This window comes from Bos taurus, chromosome 10, assembly GCF_002263795.3.
Source record: "Bos taurus isolate L1 Dominette 01449 registration number 42190680 breed Hereford chromosome 10, ARS-UCD2.0, whole genome shotgun sequence".
Lineage (NCBI taxonomy): Eukaryota > Metazoa > Chordata > Mammalia > Artiodactyla > Bovidae > Bos > Bos taurus.
In genome coordinates, this window is record NC_037337.1 from 15,845,099 (window position 1) to 15,866,342 (window position 21,244).

The 21,244-nt window shown below is 45.4% G+C and overlaps 1 protein-coding gene across 3 annotated transcripts in view; it reads left to right on the forward strand.

Moving 5' to 3' along the window:
- The first annotated feature begins 1,142 nt into the window (after nucleotides 1-1,142).
- The window catches only part of NOX5 (NADPH oxidase 5), a 45,650-nt gene continuing 25,548 nt past the window's right edge, over nucleotides 1,143-21,244 (forward strand). The window contains exons 1-7 of one of the 3 annotated variants that reach the window (XM_024997607.2): nucleotides 1,143-4,459; nucleotides 11,120-11,243; nucleotides 12,914-13,064; nucleotides 17,335-17,545; nucleotides 18,522-18,756; nucleotides 20,096-20,249; nucleotides 20,425-20,603. In XM_024997607.2, the coding sequence (XP_024853375.1) occupies nucleotides 4,410-4,459; nucleotides 11,120-11,243; nucleotides 12,914-13,064; nucleotides 17,335-17,545; nucleotides 18,522-18,756; nucleotides 20,096-20,249; nucleotides 20,425-20,603 (1,104 nt within the window). In that variant the 5' untranslated portion in view covers nucleotides 1,143-4,409. Of the gene's footprint in view, nucleotides 4,460-11,119; nucleotides 11,244-12,913; nucleotides 13,148-17,312; nucleotides 17,546-18,521; nucleotides 18,757-20,095; nucleotides 20,250-20,424; nucleotides 20,604-21,244 lie in introns of those variants that run through there. The other 2 variants (XM_024997605.2, NM_001101137.1) reach the window with 2 other exon arrangements.

Sequence of the window (21,244 nt, forward strand, 5' to 3'; positions counted from 1 at the left end):
GCCGAGAAGGGGAAAACACTGCAGAAAGCATGGGGTCACCATCCTTGAATGGGCGAGGGGATGCAGGCTCCAGGGCACAGGGGGCCACGGGGAGGAGCACAGGCAGGTGACCTATTGCCTTCCGCACGGCTTGTCAGCGCGTCAGCTGCTTTTCCTGACTCCCAGGTGGAGGAAGGTGGCCGTAGCAGTGTTCCCACTCTACAGCAAGCAGAGAAAATCCAGGCGCTACAGACTCAGAACTTAACATCAGCCCCAAGAATTAAATCATCTGTTATAGGGCTGGAGTGAAGACATCATGCCTTTGACAAAAAATGTAGAAGAAAAATGCTTTCTGGCAAAAAGCAGCCAGTTGGGAGCATGGCGTGTAATGAAGTGCTGTGTCCCCTCTACCGGAAATTATGTCCTACTTCACTCAGAAAAATGAGGGAAAGAAGTTTTCATATTTTTCCTTCCATAACGGTGTTTCACTTTGTTACTAATCAGACTAAGGTGAATAAAAATTGAAAGCAGTATTTTTTTTGCGAAATGGACAAATATTTTAAAGAATAATTCTTAGTATTCAAAAGTGTTTGGTAAAATAGACATTTTCTTCAAACATGGGTGGGACTGAAAAATTGGTTTAAGATCTTTGAAAAGCAATTTGGCTATTGTCTGTAACCAAAAGACTTAGACAGTTTCATACTTCAGTAATTCGTCTTTTGGGAATGTGATCTAGAGAGTGATTGGAAATTTGGACAAAGATTTAATAACAAGATTTCTCACAAATTTGTTTATAGTAATGGAATAAATATAAGAAAGTTAACTGTCCAAACACGTAAAACTAGTTCACAACATTTTGACATGGTCATATTTAATAGTATGGAGAAATGTAAATGCTGGTAAGTGAAAAGAAGTTACAAAATTATTCCAAGTGAATTATTCAATACTATTTTAGGAATTGTACATCTACTCTTCAATTATGTGTAGACTAAAAATTATCTTATTTATTGAATTATTTAAATGTTTAATAACCACATTCTTCTCCATATTTCTAGTTGTCTTTTCTTCATACCCACGGGGCTGGTTTAATTTCTGCCCATTTTTATTTAAGTTCTTATTCTTTTTTTTTAAACTGATGTTTTTCCTTCCTTTCTTTGAGGATTCTAAATATGCTTAACGTCTATTATTTTCACTTCTTATAGAATGAAATCCCCCTACTGTTGGTTTGATTGGCTGTCTTTTTAGTACAGTGCTCTGCCAAAAGACTTACTTTTGGTTTTAGGTTAAGAGGATTCATCAGCAAAACACCACTCTGCACTTAAGTAAACAAGAAATAAGTATTTATTATACTGAAAGCCAGAGATCCTGGAATGTGAAGTCAAGTGGGCCTTAGGAAACATCACTATGAACAAAGCTAGTGGAGGTGATGGAATTCCAGTTGAGCTATTTCAAATCCAAAGATGATGCTGTGAAAGTGCTGCACTCAATATGCCAGCAAATTTGGAAACCTCAGCAGTGGCCACAGGACTGGAAAAGTCAGTTTTCATTCCAATTGCAAAGAAGGGCAATGCCAAAGAATGCTCAAACTACCGCACAATGGCACTCATTTCACATGATGGCAAAGTAATGCTCAAAATCCTTCAAGCTTTCAATCCAGGCTTCTACAGTATGTGAACCAAGAACTTGCAGATGTTCGAGCTGGATTTAGAAAAGATAGAGGAACCAGAGATAAATTTGTCAACATCCATTGCATCATAGAAAAAGCTAGAGAATTCTAGAAAAACATCTACTTCTGCTTTATTGACTATGCTAAAGCCTTCAACTTTGTAGATTACAACAAACTGTGGAATTCTGAAAGAGATGGGAATAACAAACCATCTTACCTGCCTCCTGCGAAATCTGTATGCAAGTCAAGAAGCAACAGTTAGAACTGGACATGGAACAACAGACTGGTTCCAAATTGGAAAGGGAGTACATCAAGGCTGTATATTGTCACCCTGCTTATTTAACCTACATGTAGAGTACATGATGTGAAATGTACTGGGCTGGAAGAAGCACAAGCTGGAATCAAGATTGCCGAGAGAAATATCAGTAACCTCAGATATGCAGATGACACCACCCTTATGGCAGAAAGTGAAGAGCTTCTTGATGAAGATGAAAGAGGAGAGTGAAAAAGTTGGCTTAAAACTCAACATTCAAAAAATGAAGATCATGGCATCCAGTCCCATCACTTCATGGCAAATAGATGGGGAAACAATGGAAACAGTGACAGATTTTAAGGGCTCCAAAATTACTGCAGATGGTGACTGCAGCCTTGAAATTAAAAGATGCTTGAACCTTGGAAGAAAAGGAATGAGAAACCTAGACAGTATATTAAAAAGTAGAGACAGTACTTTGCCAACAAAGGTCTATATAGTCAAAGCTATGGTTTTTCCAGTGGTCATATATGGGTGTGAGAGTTGGGCCATAACGAAGGCTGAGCACTGAAGAATTGATGCTTTTGAACTGTGGTGTTGGAGAAGACTCTTGAGAGTCCCTTGGACAGCAGGGAGATCAAGCCAGTCAATCCTAAAAGAAATCAATCCTGAATATTCACTAGAAGGACTGACTCTGAAGCTGAAGCTCCAATACTTTGGCCACCTGATGTGAAGAGCCAACTCACTGGAAAAGACCCTGATGCTGGGAAAGATTGAAGGCAGGAGAAGGGGATGACAGAGATGAGATAGTTGGATGGCATCACCAGCTCAATGGACATCAGTTTGAGCAAACTCTGGGAGATGGTGAGGGACAGGGAATCCTGGCGTGCTGCAGGCCACAGGGTCACAACTGAGGAACTGAATAACAAAAAAGCTCAAATATTTCAGTAAAGCTTACTTTTTAAAATCAAGTGAACTCTATGACCCTGAAGTCTCTCCAGTTCTGAGTTTAAGAAAAGCAAATCAAATCTAATAAACTAAAACCAAAAGACTGAACTCCTAGATTGTTGTCATCACATCATAAAACCTGGATGGTTCTCCCTGAAGGAAAAACAGATGCTCTTTATCCTTTCTGATTCTCTGTCTTAAACAATTTGGACCCAATAGATTTGAGCTCTTGTCACATTGGAAGGGAAGCACTTGCCAAGGTCACCAGATAAGTTCCACAGAACTCGTCTTCCCTTGGGACTTAGTCAAATGAGAACTACTGAGCCTGTGAGCAGAGGAGCATGTGAGCAACAGCAGAGGGATTTGAGGGAGCATTTCAGGTTCAGGGGCTACCTTGACTGTCACTCAAGGAGCCCTTTATATATCCTGCTGCTGCTGCTAAGTCGCTTCAGTCGTGTCCGACTCTGTGCAACCCCATAGACGGCAACCCACCAGGCTCCGCCATCCCTGGGATTCTCCAGGCAAGAACACTGGAGTGGGCTGCCATTTCCTTCTCCAATGAATGAAAGTGAAAAGTGAAAGTGAAGTCGCTCAGTCGTGTTCGACTCTTAGCGACCCCATGGACTGCAGCCTACCAGGCTGCTCCATCCATGGGATTTTCCAAGCCAGGGGCCAAACAATTGGAGAAACTTCTTTAAAACAAAGCAATAATTACTTCCCTCATTTTGGAAATGAACCAGGAATATCTAAAATAACCAATAGGAGGTCCTAATGCGCAACAGATGTCTAGGAGTATCAGCCTGAGCTGACATCTTACCAGACAGGAGAAGAAGTGAAAAGCACTTGGAATTTTAATTGCAGGGTGGCCTTATCTAAATGACTGCACAATTTCTTTTTGTGTTTTAACAAACAGAGCTTGCAGACCACCGATTTCCCCCAGACCCCTTGGACAGAAACCCCTTACAGATGAGTGTTCCAACTTATTTTTACACAGGATACTGGGTCCGAGTTGCACTCCCCACATGGTTAAATGCAATCTCCAGATTGAATTCTTGCCGAGCCTCCTGGACATGTTACTTCACTTCTCTGAGCTTCACTTTCCACATCAGCAGAGTGATGATGCTAACACCCCCAAGCAGGGCTGAGTTACATATTCAGTCAGGCACCATGTGTGAAGTCCTCAGCATTTTTGTTGGTAACTGATGGGACTGTGGGCCATGAAGTCTCATGGAGCACTTTTTTTCATGGTGCATTTCTAGATCTCCTACCTGCCCAGTCTCCTTGAGGGAGGGAAGGTGGAAGGTACTGGACTGGATGGAACATAGCCCACATCATTCCCAGGAAAAGGCTTTCCCTACTCTGTACCAGGCTTCCTTCATAAAATTTCTCTGAAACAACCTGGCCACCAGCCTGCACATGACTCAGTGAGCAGCTGTGGGTGTGAGCAGCTTTTTAGAAAAGGCAGGAAGAGTAGCTGGGGAGAGATAAACTGTGGGCTTCAGGACGCAGGCTGCTATACGGACAGCAGCCTTTCCGGGACCTGTGGTCTAAAAGACAGCGAAGAAGATGAGCGCGCCAGGAGACACAGCCTGGACAGACTCTGAAGGCTTCAGAGGGTGAGTGGCTCATTTGTCTCACTTTCCATGCCAGGGACAAGGGAAAGGCAGGAGTGCTTATTCTTTTGGGGGTCCGCAAAGGGTAGACTACCTGTGGCAGAAGTAAGGAGACCTGAGCATGCTTTTGTCTGGTTGCTAGCAAGCTGTACAATCTTGAGCAAGTCACCTGCCCTCTTCTGGGCGTGTTTTCTCACCTATAAAATAAGCAACTGGCCAAATCTAATAACCAGACTAATAACCATACCTAACATTTGTGCAGTGTTCACCAGTTTCACTTTTGAAATAGAATCTCATTGGGTCCGCGTGGCAACCCTTGGTTGAAGGATTGACTGTCACATTTACCGGTGAAGAGGGCTTCCCAGGTGGCACTGCTGCTGCTGCTGCTGCTGCTAAGTCGCTTCAGCCGTGTCCGACTCTGTGCGACCCCATAGACGGCAGCCCACCAGGCTCCCCCATCCCTGGGATTCTCCAGGCAAGAACACTGGAGTGGGTTGCCATTTCCTTCTCCAGTGCATGAAAGTGAAAAGTGAAAGTGAGGTCGCTCAGTTGTGTCCGACTCTGTGCGACCCCATGGACTATAGCCCACCAGGCTCCTCCATCCATGGGATTTTCCAGGCAAGAGTACTGGTGATTAAAAAAAAAAAAAAACCCACCTGCCAATGCGGAAGACGTAAGAGACATGGGTTCAATTCCTGGGGTGGGAAGATCCCCAGGAGAAGGAAATGGCAACCCACTCCAATATTCTTGCCTTGAGAACCCCATGAACAGAGGAGCGTGGCGGGCTACAGTCCATGGGTTTGCCAAGGGCTGGACACAGCTGAAGTGACTTAGCACACACGAACACACAGATGAGGACACTATCACACACTGGGGCCAGTGGACCTAAGAACCTGGTCTCCTGGGGACAGTTCTGGCCTCTCATCAGCACCAGCTTCCCCTTGAGCTCTGAAACCTGCAGATTCCCGGTTTCTTGTCGAGGACCACCTCCTTTTCCCCACCCTTCCTCACTCTTTACTTCCCACCAGTTGTCTCTTCCCCAGCCCCTTTGCAGAGTTTCCTTTCTCATCCTGTAGGCCAGGCACGCTAATATTTCTGAGACGAGAGAGGTTAACATTGGATACCCTGCCCCCATGCTCCCTAGGTTAGCCGTTGTGTGCAGCCTGTTTCCTAGAATTCGCTCTGCTTTGCGGAATGTCTTCCTGTGGGGTCCCAAGAGAAGTAGTAGGTGAGGCTGTTCAACCCTCAGGGCCGTGCTTCTCCAGGTGTGAGCCTGGGCCACGTTGTGTGGGTCACAGACAGTCAGGGTGCTGCTTACATATGCAGATTCCTGGGCCCTGCTCCGAATTTGGTGAGTCAGAATGGGCATTTCACCAGCTTCCCCTTTTTCTGACAAGCACTAACCAGGGTCTGAGAACCATGCTCTTAGGAGACTGCCCTGTTGGGCTGCAGAGGGCTATTGATAGACTTCTTAGAAGTGAACCACACTTATATTACTAAAGTAAGTCCTTCCTGATAATGATGATCATTGATTTTTACTTTCTGGCATTGCCATGTGGCATGTGAGATCTTAGTTCCTTGATCAGGGATCGAACTCTCACCCCTGTAGTGGAAGCTTGGAGCCTTAATCACTGGACCACCAGAGAAGTCCCTAATTTTTTAAGTAAACTTTAGGATTTAACTAGGTTATATTTTAGAGTTTTGTATCTCTGTAAGTGAAACTTGTCTAGAATTTTCTCTTTTCGCATGCTGTCTTCAGTGGGATTGGGTAATGCTAGCTTTGTAAAATAAACTAGAAAATGATGGTAAAATAATCTTACCGTCATTTTCTACAATCTGAGATGGTTTGACATTGAACTTTTTTTCTGAAGATTAGAGAAAGCTCAACTGTGAAAACAAGCTGGGCCTGACATTACTTTAAATGTTGACATTTAACCCTCTTACTAACTATTTAAATGATTATTTGTCTGTTCAGAGTGTTACTTCTTGAAATCAATTCATTTCTCTATGTTCACCAATCAGTTGCACACAATACTCGTATTTCTGTTGCTGTTTTCTGGATTCTATTGCCTTTCTCAATATTAATATTTTATTTTTTCACTTTCTCTAATCATGCTTTCTTACTTAGTATTTTCATAGAACCAACTTGTTTTTTTCACTATGTGCATGCATGCTTATTCATTCAGTCATGTCCGACTGTTTGTGACTCCATGGACTGTTTGTGACTTCAGTAGCCTTCTAGGCTCCTCTGTTCATGGGATTCTTGAGGCAAGAATACTGGGGTGGGTAGCCATTCCCTTCTTTAGAGGATCTTGCTAACTCAGGGAACAAACCTGGTTCACCTGCATTGCAGGCGGATTCTTTACCATCTGAGCCACCAGGGAAGAAGCCCTTTTTTCACTATACTGAGGGATAATTCACTTTTCACTTTCATGCATTGGAGAAGGAAATGGCAACCCACTCCAGTGTTCTTGCCTGGAGAATCCCAGGGATGGGGGAGCCTGGTGGGCTGCCATCTATGGGGTTGCACAGAGTCAGACACAACTGAAGTGACTAAGCAGCAGCAGCAGAGGGATAATTGATGTACTTTTATTAAAATGAACAATTTGATGAGTATTGACATATGCATAATATTATAATGCATATAATCCCTTATGATTATACAGTGGAAGTGAGAAATAGATTTAAGGGCCTAGATCTGATAGATAGAGTGCTTGATGAACTATGGATGGAGGTTCGTGACATGGTACAGGAGACAGGGATCAAGACCATCCCCATGGAAAAGAAATGCAAAAAAGCAAAATGGCTGTCTGGGAAGGCCTTACAAATAGCTGTGAAAAGAAGAGAAGTGAAAAGCAAAGGAGAAAAGGAAAGATATAAGCATCTGAATGCAGAGTTCCAAAGAATAGCAAGAAGAGAAAAGAAAGCCTTCTTCAGCGATTAATGCCAAGAAATACAGGAAAACAACAGAATGGGAAACACTAGAGATCTCTTCAAGAAAATTAGAGATACCAAGGGAACATTTCATGCAAAGATGGGCTCGATAAAGGACAGAAATGGTGTGCACGTAACAGAAGCAGAAGATATTAAGAAGAGGTGGCAAGAATACACAGAAGAACTGTACAAAAAAGATCTTCATGACCCAGATAATCATGATGGTGTGATCACTGACCTAGAGCCAGGCATCCTGGATGTGAAGTCAAGTGGGCCTTAGAAAGCATCACTACAAACAAAGCTAGTGGAGGTGAGGGAATTCAAGTTGAGCTATTTCAAATCTTGAAAGATGATGCTGTGAAAGTGCTGCACTCAATATGCCAGCAAATTTGGAAAACTCAGCAGTGGCCACAGGACTGGAAAAGGTCAGTTTTCATTCCAATCCCAAAGAAAGGCAATGCCAAAGAATGCTCAAACTACCGCACAATTGCACTCATCTCACACGCTAGTAAAATTCTCCATGCCAGGCTTCAGCAATACATGAACCGTGAACTTCCAGATGTTCAAGCTGGTTTTAGAAAAGGCAGAGGAACCAGAGATCAAATTGCCAACATCCGCTGGATCATGGAAAAAGCAAGAGTTCCAGAAAAACATCTATTTCTGTTTTATTGACTATGCCAAAGCCTTTGACTGTGTGGATCACAATAAACTGTGGAAAATTCTGGAAGAGATGGGAATACCAGACCACCTGACCTGCCTCTTGAGAAACCTATATGCAGGTCAGGAAGCAACAGTTAGAACTGGACATGGAACAACAGACTGGTTCCAAATAGGAAAAGGAGTACGTCAAGGCTGTATATTGTCACTCTGCTTATTTAACTTCTATGCAGAGTACATCATGAGAAATGCTGGGCTGGAAGAAACACAAGCTGGAATCAAGATTGCCGGGAGAAATATCAGTAACCTCAGATATGCAGATGACACCACTCTTATGGCAAAAAGTGAAGAGGAACTAAAAAGCCTCTTAATGAAAGTGAAAGAGGAGAGTAAAAAAGTTGGCTTACAGCTCAACATTCAGAAAACGAAGATCATGGCATCTGGTCCCATCACTTCATGGGAAATAGATGGGGAAACAGTGGGAACAGTGTCAGACTTTATTTTGGGGGGCTCCAAAATCACTGCAGATGGTGACTGCAGCCATGAAATTGAAAGACGCTTACTCCTTGGAAGGAAAGTTATGACCAACCTAGATATCATATTGAAAAGCAGAGACATTACTTTGCCAACAAAGGTCCATCTAGTCAAGGCTATGGTTTTTCCAGTGGTCATGTATAGATGTGAGAGTTGGACTGTGAAGAAAGCTGAGTGCCGAAGAATTGATGCTTTTGAACTGTGGTGTTGGAGAAGACTCTTGAGAGTCCCTTGGACTGCAAGGAGATCCAACCAGTCCATTCTGAAGGAGATCAGCCCTGGGATTTCTTTGGAAGGAATGATGCTAAAGCTGAAACTCCAGTACCTTGGCCACCTCATGCAAAGAGTTGACTCATTGGAAAAGACTCTGATGCTGGGAGGGATTGGGGGCAGGAGGAGAAGGGGACGCCAGAGGATGAGATGGCTGGATGGCATCACCAACTTGATGGACATGAGTTTGAGTGAACTCCGGGAGATGGTGATGGACAGGGAGGCCTGGCGTGCTGCAATTCATGGGGTTGCAAAGAGTCAGACATGACTGAGCAACTGAACTGAACTGACATATGCATGCATCTGTAAAACCATTGCTGTAACCAACATCAGTTTACCATTTTGACCTTTTTTTTTTTTCCGTTTTCTAGTTTCTTAATTTCAGATTTTATACTTGAGTCTATCCTTCTATTCATCTATGTGCGTGTTTTTTTCTTTTTCTAGTGTCTTATGTGAAAGTTAGCCCATTTATTTCATTTTTCTAAAGGTTATACTCCATTTATAGTTAACAATATTGGCTACATTCCCTGTGTTGTACACTATATCCTTGTAGCTTATTTTATACATAGTAGTTTGTACCTCTTAACCCCTTACCTCTGTCTTTCCTCTCCACCCGTCCTCTCCCTATGGGTAAACACTAGTCTGTTCTCTATATCTGTGGATCTGTTTCTTTTCCATTATGTTCATAGTATGTTTTCGTTTTTACATTCCACATATAAGTGGTATCATAAAACATTTGTCTTTCTCTGACTCATTTCACTTTAACTCATTTATTTTTAACCTTATTTATATATACCATTAATTCTCATTTTTTGTGGTAGTTGTTTTCTGTAAAGTCACATTTCCTGAATGAGGAAATTCTGTACCTTTACTCCTAGGGGAAATAAATACAGGATTTGATTCCTCCCAGCTGATGAGCACAAAGTTTTCATATAATGATCAATACGTAGTTTTGTTTTATGTGTGTTTCTGGTTAAAGATTCCTTTAAAAGCAGAAATTGTTGATTCGTTAACATAGACCTTATGGTCAACAGCACCAGAACTCGTGTCTGAACAAAGCGTATCTAACAATGTAACGTCTGCATAAGGTGGACCGCAGCCTTTCGTGCTGAGGGACGCTAGGCAGTGCTTCGTGTTACTCCAGGGGGCCACTTTAAAGAGCAAGATCACCAATGAAGAGTGCAAAAATGTGAAACACACAGCTCTAAATAGATTGTGGGAAAGCCATTTGTTTGTAGTCTGAGCGCTGAGACAAGCAGGCAGACCGTCGCTTGTGTTGACCTCAACAGGAAACACGCACATCAAGCGACTGAAACGCATTCCCACTTCACCCATGTCCACGGTGACCTCGGAAATGCTGCAAGGATCGATTTGGGGTTACAAATTTTCCCAAGTAGGCTTATTTCCATATATGGAATCTGCAGATAACGAAGATTGATTAAAGTTATATTAAACCATGGGATATAGACAAAAGCCATTCTCACAAAGGAAGTTTAGAGAATAAGATGACATAAATTCTTACTCATTGACTCAAGTTTGGATTGCTGGGTTCTGATGCCACAGAAAGTGTTAATTTCTGTTCTCATCACAGTATAGTTAGCCCATCTGTGAGGGTTTAAGATGGCTGGTGCCCTTGTGACATTGCTGATACATCCTGGACCCGGAGAGTCAAGCTCTTGGTCTCAGCCCTCGCATGGCTTATACTTGAAATGTTCAGGCAGAGGGTGGAGGTTCTTGGGTTTGATGGGAAAAGCACTGGCCTTGGAGTTGACCTGCTGAATAAATTCTGCTAAATAACTGAAGTGCTCTAAGCCTGTTTCCGCCCTGTAAAATGTCTTAGGGAGGAAGGAAGCTCAGAGCAGTCGAGTATTTTACATTCGGTAACAAGGACCAAAGCAAAGAGTGAGTGGGAAGGATTCGGAACACAGTAAAGAGCCAGGTAAATGTGAGGTGGGATGTCACTGTCACCATGTTAATAACACCCATGGAGCGAGCCATTCTCTGAACTTAAGCCCATAGTCTGCGGCCCAGATCACTGGGGCCCTGTCATCCCAGAACCTAAAGAGACTTAAGCCTGGGTCAGCCAATGCCCTAGATGGAAGAAGAGACTTAAAGACATCAAGAAGCAGCTCCCACCCTGAAGCTAGTTCAACCACATGGGAAGCCCGAGACCCCAGCTGGAGGAAGACAGAGGTCCTGGGGCCACTGTGAGGCCTCCTGAGCCCTTGGACACCCCAAACACCCACACCTGTCTCCTTTGTCTCCCAGCACCATGAATGCCGAGGAGGATGCCAAGTGGCTTCAGTGGGTGACGCACCAGTTTAAGACCATTGCGGGAGAAGATGGGGAAATCAACCTGCAAGACTTCAAAAAAGCCCTGAAGGTGAAAGAGGCAAGTGTCTGCTCCAGAAGTGGGGACCCTGTGCTCATATTTTATAGAGGGGGAGCAATCTGGTTTGCAGGACACAGTACCTCACAAGGAAGGGAAAGTTGCTTCTCAGATTCCTCTGGGATTGAGGCTCTACTCCTTAGCAGGGCCAGAGGATATTTCTGTCTTTGTGGGGCCCTTCCATCAATGGTGGTAGCCATGGCCTCCTGGGATCTTCCAAACAACACATGAAGTTGGAAATCAGTAGCTTGTCAAATCTTAAGAAATATTATTGACCTTACATTTACTACCAGCCTCATGGGCAGAGGTGATGCCAAGACTTAAGTTTCCTGCCAATAAAACAAATTTTTCCACGGTTTGTATCCATTAAAGTCCTGTTTGCACTGCCACACCATCCCCAGTCCTCTCTCTCGGTGTCATGGATCCTCTGCCCATCCCCATAACAGCCTGCATGCCTGACAAAAAGTGGAGACATTAGCAGAAAGGAGGGTGGCGTGAGCCTGCAAATGCCAGCCTCTCCACAGGTGTCCTCTGGGCTGGCCTGTATCCTTGATGGGAGTGAGACAAGGAGCATTTGAATGCTCCTGTTTGGATGGGAGGGCCCCTCACTTGCTGGTACCAGGGGCACTGCTTTGAACTCTAAACACTGTATCCTTTCATAGTCAATATGGGGAAGGGAAAAAAGGCCTTCTGCCTAATAGGAGCTGTAAGATATCTTAAGATGAAGGCCATTCAGGATGGTAGAATGATATCGGGAGAGTGATAAAGGCATTACTAAAGGGACCCAGGTGAAAAAGAGTGAAGCCAAGGCGGGGTTGACTGCCCGCAATGAACCTCATGCTTGTGAACTTAGATCAGACACTAAAGCCCTCAGGCTCCTCTCCCTGCCTCAAGGAGCGGATCTCGGCGGATATCTATGACACTGACCCAGCCTGTCTTCTTAATTTCTGTGTTTTCAGTGCCTAACACAAGGCCTGCCTGGCAAGCAGGGGCTTCTGCAGATACGATTCTTGAATGAATGGATGGTTGAATGATGAATGGAGTGAGTGCACCAGCAACTGAGAACAAGTGCTGTTAAGAACAACTCTATATTAAGAACATTTAATTGTAGGCTATAGGCAGCCCAAACAACAAGGCAAAGACAGGTATTCAAGTGGCACCTTCTTTATAAATCCTTCCTGGCTTCACTGTCCCTCGGGGTCACCTTAAGGGGAAAAAGACAGGACCTGGGAGGAGCCTGCAGGGGGACACTCAATTTGACCTCTTCCCCATGTTGAGTAAGGGGCCACCAGAGGTCTGGACTGCAAGGCTGATGAGAGTGGTGGCTTATGGAGACAGAGAGCCTATGCAAATTACCAGGCCCGAGAGCCAGAAGGGAGCCCAGGACCCAGACACAAGCCTATCCTCACTCCAGGGATCTGAACAGTTCTACCAGAGCCCAGAGTTGTTCTCAGCTGACAGGATGGGCCATGGACGCTGTCCCCTAGTGTGGCTTCATTGGGCAGACCACAGGCTATTTTCAGTCACTTGAGTCCTCCCTGAATCCCACCACCCCATGGCATGCGTACACACACGCACACACACGCACACACACACACACACAGAGTGAATGAATTCCAAGCCCAGGCTCCATGGCCAATTTGTACCCATCTCCCGTCCTCCTCTGGCCACAGTCTTTCTTTGCTGAGAGATTCTTTGTCCTGTTTGACTCGGATGGAAGTGGCACCATCACACTTCAGGAGCTGCAGAAGGCACTGACCCTGCTTATCCACGGCAGCCCCATGGACAAACTCAAATTCCTCTTCCAGGTGTATGACGTCGATGGTAAGCATCCTTTGTGGGATGGGAGGAGGACTCAGAGGGAGGGACAAAGGGAACGGCCCGTCTCAGTGACTGCCCAGCACTGGGTCAGTGTCTCCAGGTGAGGCTGACAGCTTCCTTTCTCTCTCTCTCTGTGGGTTCCCTGCCCCGTCTCTGGTCCTTATCTCCCTTTTGTTGGGGGAGAAGGTGGGACACCGACAGGCAGACAAATGCCCTTGATTCAACTCACGAAAAGCCAGAACTTTCCTTTGTTATTTTCCATGTTTGAAAAAAGAAATTGGTTTGTTGCTTTTTAATAATAGTAATAGCCCACTATGAACATTTTAGGCAATATAGAATGGTTTAAAAAAGAAAGCAAAAATCACCCATTGCATTTTTCTATACTGCCTTATAACTGATTGCATATACACATTCATCACACATTTTTTAAAAACAAAATGGTATTATATACTATATACACTGCCTTTTTTCACTCAACAATATAAACAATTGTTCATATAAGACTGTATTGCTTTACAATATCATTTTTATTATAGTAAAATAGTCATAATATTAAATTTATCACTTTACTCATTTTTAAGTGTATAGTTCAGAAGCATTAAGTAAATCCACATTGTTGTGCAACCATCACCACCATCTGTCTGCAGAACTTACTTGTTCATTTTTCCAGACCGACACTGTACCAACTAAACAATAACTCCTTACTCCCCCCTTTTCCAAGAATTTGACTATTCTAGCTACCTTATTGGAGAAGGCAATGGCACCCCACTCCAGTACTCTTGCCTGGAAAATCCCATGGATGGAGGAGCCTGGTAGGCTACAGTCCATGAGGTGGCTAAGAGTTGGACACGACTGAGTGACTTCACTTTCACTTTTCACTGTCATGCATTGGAGAAGGAAATGGCAACCCACTCCAGTGTTCTTGCCTGGAGAATCCCAGGGACGGGGCAGCCTGGTGGGCTGCCGTCTATGGGGTCCCACAGAGTTGACACGACTGACGTGACTTAGCAGCAGCAGCAGCAGCCTTATATAAGTGAAATTGTATAATAGCTGTCCTTTTGTAACTGGCTTATTTAACTTAGCATAATGTTCTCAAGGTTCAGCCATGTTGCACCATGTGACAGGCTTTCATTATTTTTTTAAGACTGAATATGATCTGTTGTACGTATATACTACATTTTGTTTATCCATTCATTTGTCAATGGACACTTGGGTTGCTTCTACCTTTTGGCTATTGTGAATAATGCTGCTATAAATATGGGAGTACAAATATCTCTTCAAGACCCTGCTTTCGGTTCTTTTGGGCATGTACCCAAAAGTGGAATCACTGGATCACAGGACAAATTTTTTTTTTGAGGAACTCCCATATTCTTTTCCACAGTGGTTGCACCATTTTCCATTCACACCAGCAATGCATAAAGGTTCCAATTTCTCCAATACTTATACTTTTCTGTTGTTGTTTTTTTTTTTCCCTGATAACAGCTATCTAACAGGTATGAAGGGAAACTGAATGGAGTTATAGCATCATTTGTAGTGACTGTGTTATATGCCACTGTGTGACTTTGACCCTATGATTGCATGAAGCACAGCCTAGTAGTTAAGATCTCTGACTCTGAGACAAAGTTACCCAGGTTCAAATCTCAGCTCTACCAGTTGTTGACCCTGGACAACAACTTTTCTCAATCTTTCCCAGCATCAGGGACTTTACCAATGAGTTGGCTGTTCGCATCAGATGACCAAAATTACTTAACTTTTCCATGCTTTAATTTCCCCATGTATCACATGAAAATAATGATCATCATAATAGTACATACTTGTGAGGTTGATAGGATTAAATTAGTTATGTAAACTAAAAACAGTGCCTAGCTCAGGACACACCTTTACAGGGGTCAGTTGTTGCTTATTTACTCAAACACCATTTCCAAAATGGAGACTTCCATTGTTCTCCCTCCTTATTTTGGCATCATAAATGACACTGCAATAATTATCCTGGTTCTTACATCATTGGCAACTTTGTGGCTTAAAGAGTCTCTGAAAGCCTAGAATCATCAAAGGAAGTGGGTCTGAGTGGGAAAAAGGCACCCAGTGAGACTGGGGTGGTTGGTGAAGCCAGACTGGGCAGGCCGCAGAGGTCATGGTTTGGAGTCTCAGTACAATGAGTAAGCGGGGAGCCATTGACGAGCACTGAGTCACAGGGCTGGATTTGCATCTGGGAAAGCTCAACGCAGCTGCTGTTGTGCTCCTGGGCATGGTCCTCTGACCTATGGGGTTTCTCTAGGTCCTGTATGGTTTTGGCTATGAAAAAGGGCCTGTTATCACTTTGGAAGGACTTTGGAAGTCCAAATCAAGGAATTGTTTCTTTTAAAAGAGACATACAGACATCCATAGCCTTTTTGGATCAGATAGGGAAGGCTTCAACCCATCCTGTGCAATAGTTGGTCTTGGGGTTGGGGGCTCCCTCTTTCCAGGTTTTAAGAACCTGGTCCCTGGATTTATTTGTGAAGGAACGGTGCCTTCCTTTGCATTTTTAGTGGGAGCTTGCAGTGCCTTTTGGGCATAGTCATGGATCGCCTTCTGAACGTGTCCGAGATTAATAATATCTGGACACACCCTGGTTCACACCCTCATCCCTTAGAATCCGTCAGTAGTAAGCAAAGGCCTCCATAGGTCATTTCAAACGGGCTGAATCTCAGACTACTCCTGGGGGCTACATGGACCCTGAGGAGTGCGATAGGAAACAAGTTGGTCCAGGGTTCACGAGTTTCTTGGCAGAGCTTTACTAAGGTTTTCTTTAAAGTATGGTCCATGATGGCTCTTGCCCTGGGCTCTTGCCTAAGCTGAAGGACAGGAGGTGTGACTGCAGAGTGGTGTGCTAGACTCTGCATCGTACTGTGATTACAGGCTTTGACTTCAGCCCAAGTATTGATCACAGCACCAATAAGACTTTCATTTATGTGTAGCTGCTTTCTTCCAAATACTGCATTGTTGTTGTTGTTGTTCGGTCACCCAGTTGTGTCTCTTTGTGACCCCATGGACTGCAACATGCCAGGCCTCCCTGTCCCTCGCCATCTCCTGAAGTTTGCTAAGTTCATGTCCATTGCATTGGAGATGCCATCCAGCCACCTCATGCTCTGACCCCCTCTTCTCCTCAGTCTTTCCCAGCATCAGGGACTTTACCAATGAGTCAGCTGTTCGCATCAGATGACCAAAATACCGGAGCTTCAGTTTCAGCATCAGTCCTTTCTGCTTTATAATTATCTATTATCCTTGAACCAATACTGAAAGGGAGGAATAATTAGCCCCATTTTAGAGATAAGCAAAGTCACAAGACTCTAAAGGACTTATAGCCCACCATCACACAGTAAGGGGCAGAAGCATATTGCTACCTCATGTGTGTCTACATCCAAAACAAGTCAAGAAATTTCTAATCAAGTGTCCTACTACTTATGAAGAATGAAAATATATACAGAAAAAAAAAAATGCCTCAGATCCCATCTCAGTTGATACAGTTGTTTCGCAAGTAAATTCCAGGATCCCTGTGGATACCCAAACCCATGGATGCTCAGGTCCTTTATATAAAATGTAGACATACAGTCGACCCTTGATAAGCTGTGGGTTCATGCATCCACAGATTCAACCAAGTGTGATAAAATTTGCAGATAAGGAACCCGTCTGTGCTGAGGGTCAACTGTACTTTTGGCTTCCTTTCCATACCACTCTAGCCACTCATGTTCACATAAGGTCACAACCCTGGACTTGAGGGACCAGCTGTGGCCTCTCAGGACAACATGGATGGATGAGCAGAATCTGCTACAAGTTGGGGAACAACGGGAAACCTCTTCACCACCACCTCATATATAATTCGCCTCTGAATAACTGGGGCTCTGGCCACATAGCTCCTTATGGATTAAGTAAGCAAGCATATCTTCTGGGCAGATGGTCTTGGAAGTTGAGTGGTACTTAGAGAGGAGGCTGCGGATTCTAGAGGAAGGCATGCACTGGGGCCAAAGACTCTCCGTGCTTGGGAAGGTGTTGCCTCTGTTGAGCCCAGCAGTAGGGAGCCATGGAAGGTTTGTGAGCTGGAGGTGGCATATGTCCTTTGATTGCCTGGTCTTTACTCCTAAAGACATCAGGTTGGCAGAAACCTGAACGAACCGGAAGTTAACCCCACGATACAATGGTTGTGCAAGGCAGGGCGCGGTTTGCAAGTACAGAGTGAGGCGGGAGGGGCTGGGTGCGGGTCCCCAGTAGGCTTCATCTTCGCCTGAAACAGGCAGCGGCTCCATTGACGCCGACGAGCTGCGCACCGTGCTGCAGTCGTGCCTGTACGAGAGCGCCATCTCGCTGCCCAAGGAGAAGCTAGACCAGCTGACGCTGGCGCTCTTCGAGTCCGCCGATAAGGACTGCAGCGGCACCATCACTTTCGAGGAGCTCCGAGATGAGTTGCAGCGCTTCCCCGGGGTTCTGGAGAACCTGACCATCAGGTACCGCCCTGTCTGGTGCAGGGACACAGCCCGTGCCGGGATTAGACCCCAGCTGCGAAGTGTGGCCTGAGCACAAGGACGATCCCTCGGCCTGGCCCGGCCCCGCCCTGGTCGGCCCTGCCCAGCCCCACCCCTCGGGTTCCCTCCCTGGTCCAGCTTAGCTCCTCTGCCCGCTTTCTCTTGGGGCCAAAGGTCTGTCCTGCCCTCTGCAGGGCAGCTGTTGTCATGAGTGCATTTTCTACAGGGTTCCTTAAGAATCAACTCAATATTAAGCACCAACAATGTGCTGGGAATTTTTACAAGTGTATCATTGCATAGCATGGAAAAGGAAATTGAAGTTACACAGAGAATGAAGTAACAAAAAGACATTAAAGTTATTTCACCTGAAGTAACACACCTAGGAGCGCACAAATAATTAGCAAAGACAGTTATTTATTCAACTTGTTTGAGCAGCTACTCTGTACCAAGCCTTGTTCTCAGTAATGGCAGAGCTCTGCTGGGGCTGCATTCTGGGCTGAGACAGGTAATTTATACCAATAAACAAGTATATAAACTAGACAAGTACAAATTGATAGGCACTGTGGAGAAAGTAACATAAAAAGGGTGGAACAACAGGCCTAAGTTCGTCTGACTCCAAGTTCTGAATAGTGCCTCTTTGTACTTCATTCTTTTTGTGCATTAACGTCAAAAATTTCTCAGATTCTTCCATCCATTATGATTGTCTCCCCACTCGAGGTAGTAAAAAAAAAAAAGCCGTGGATGTGGAATCAGACAGACAGGAGATTGATCCCAGTTCTACCTCTCTGTGTGACTGTAAGCAAGTCACTTGACCTCCCTTTCCTGATGTAAAAGGAAGCCGGCCTGTTTGCCCCGAGGCTCCCGAGAGTTAGTGGCTGCAGAGGGAGTGCGTCTCCAGGTTCCCACTCCAGTGGTCCCCGCCGCACCGCGTCCCTCTGAGTGGAGTCCTCTCTTACAGTGCTGCTCACTGGCTAACGCCTCCAGCTCCCCAGCGACACCGGCGCCAACCTCGCCTGCTGACCTCTGCCTACTGGCACAACCACCGCAGCCATGTGCTCTGCCTGGCCGTCTTCGTGGGCCTCCACATGCTGCTGTTTGCCCTGGCAGCTAGTGCCTACCGGGCCTTCGGATCCAGCGTCATGGTGGCCAAGGGCTGCGGCCAGTGCCTCAACTTTGACTGCAGCTTCATTGCGGTAGGGCTCTGTGGGCACAAAGCAGGGAAGCAGGCAGGGGGACTGATGTAGGCTCCTCTCAGACTAAATGGCCCACGCATGGACACCTGCATTGGCAGCGCAGGATGGCACCTTAGAAATCCACTGGGCCAACACTCAGTGGTGGGGACTAAGGCTCAGGGAGGGGCAGTGAGTTGTCTGTTGTCACACAGCAGGTAAATAACACAGCTGGCGTTTTGTGTGCTTGCTATGTACCAGTCACAGTGCTAAGCACTCTCCATAGGGTTATTGACCCTCACGATAACCCTATGGTGGACCCAGGGGAGGTCAGGCTAGCTCCTGTGCAGGGCTCCAGCCAGAAAGAGAATACTTCAAGAGGCCTTGAATGCCAGAACGTGATCCTCTGGACCAGAGCCTGAGGTCTCGAAGTGTATTTGATAACACACTTCTAAAACTGGAATGAAATAAAACCCAACAAAAATAAACAAAAACCAAAAACCTCTCCCAATTACCCAATATATGCTCACTTATAATGGTATGCATGCCCTGTTATTGTTAGCCAATAGGTTTAGGCACAATATAACTATAAGGCAAGGTTCATCGTTAATGATCAGAGATGTACATCTCTAGTTCAAATACTCCTTTTGACACTATCATCTGCTTACTAGAGTGGGTTTTATTTTTAACCTCATAACTAGCTACAAAGAATTCACACCAGGAGTGGGAGATACATGACTCATTTTTGTGGTCACTTACTCTTGCCTTATTAACAGTATTTTCAATCTGCATTTTCTCTGTAGGGAATCTTTTTAAGCTACTTGTCCTTTCTGAGGGGTAGTTAGCTTACTTAAGTTAAAAGCAGTTAATGTAACCCGCAAATTCACACAATAGGACAGGCATAAATTAAAGCAAATAAGTAAGGGAGAGGGTCCTCGCCATAAGCCCCTTAAAAAGTGCTGTCTCCCCTCAGGACATCTCAAAAACTACGTGGGACATGGTGCCTGTCTGACCTACGACTAAATGAGGACTCCATGTCTACACAGAGCCTAAATATTAGTAAAAGCTTATGTGCTTCCCACGTGTTGAGATAAAAGGAATATGAACATTCTTATAAGATTTTCTTCTTCCCTGCCCAGTTCTGGAGGTCCTACTTTGGGACCCCAGCTATGAATCTAGGGCAGCAATGGAAGACTTGAGGGCGGGGGAGGTGGTAATGTCCCCTAGCCCCGCCCACCCGCCAGCCCCGCCCATCAGTAAGCACAGCCATCTCAGGGGGAGGCAGGGAGACACCTGCTGCCAAGGGGAAGGCCTCAGGTTAGAGAGCGAGCCAGATGGGCTCTCTGCCTCTTTGCTCGGCCAGGTGCTGATGCTCAGGCGCTGCCTCACGTGGCTGCGGGCCACGTGGCTGGCCCAGGTCCTGCCGCTGGACCACAACATCCAGTTCCACCAGCTTATGGGCTACGTGGTGGTTGGGCTCTCCCTCGTGCACACCGTGGCCCACGTGGTGAATTTCGGTGAGTAGCCTGGGGATGGGGTGGGGTAGGGATCTGGGCTTTCCACAAACCACTAATTTATGCCCCCCATGTGTCCCAATGTGCAGAGAAGGGTGTCCTGGATAAGCTGGAAGGGGAGGTGGGAACCCCAACAGGAAGGTGCAGTGGGCCGAGCTTGTCTTGTGCTCGTCTCCAGCGCTCCAGGCTCAGTCTGAGACCAGCCCCTTCCGGTTTTGGGAACTCCTGCTCACCACGAGGCCTGGCATCGGCTGGGTCCACGGCTCGGCCTCCCCGACTGGCGTGGCTCTGCTCCTGCTGCTGCTTCTCATGTTCGCCTGCTCCAGCTCCTGTGTCCGCAGGAGTGGCCACTTTGAGGTGCCCCAGCCTTTCCCCTTTGCCTGGCCTATCTTGGGCTCCCACCTTCATTTCTTCCTTTTTAAAAAAAAAAAAATTTTTATTGGAGTATAGTTGGTTTGTATTTTTCAGCAAAGTGAGTCACCCACTTTCATTTCATGCTGTGCCCCCTCCAACTTACTCCAGAGCCCAGGAAGTTCCAGGTGGTTTGCATACTATGGACATGTGACTTGGGTTCTGCCACTGAACTGTGATGTATGTCTGGCAAGTGAAAATGTTCTGCTCTAGAAGATTCTACCTTTTTTTGCTGGCTTATCCTCTTGCTCTAAATTGGATTATAGGCTCAAGATGGCACAGAGAGGGCAAGAAACAAGCTGTTGAGAGTTCTAATCCCCACCCCACTCCTTATTGGTCATTCCACTGCCCTCATCTGTAAAGCGGAGCTGTGATTCTCTACCTTTGGAGTTATTTTAGAAATTAAATGAGATAATACAGGTGAAGTCAATAACTATACACACCTGGCATGTGGGCGCTCTACAGGTGTTAGGTCTAGTCTTGCTTCCCTCTCTCTAGCCTCCTGGAGATATAACAGATCCCAAAGGATCTAGTTTGGAGATTGTGTCCCCTGGACTGATTTGGTCATAGCAGAAATAGACATATAT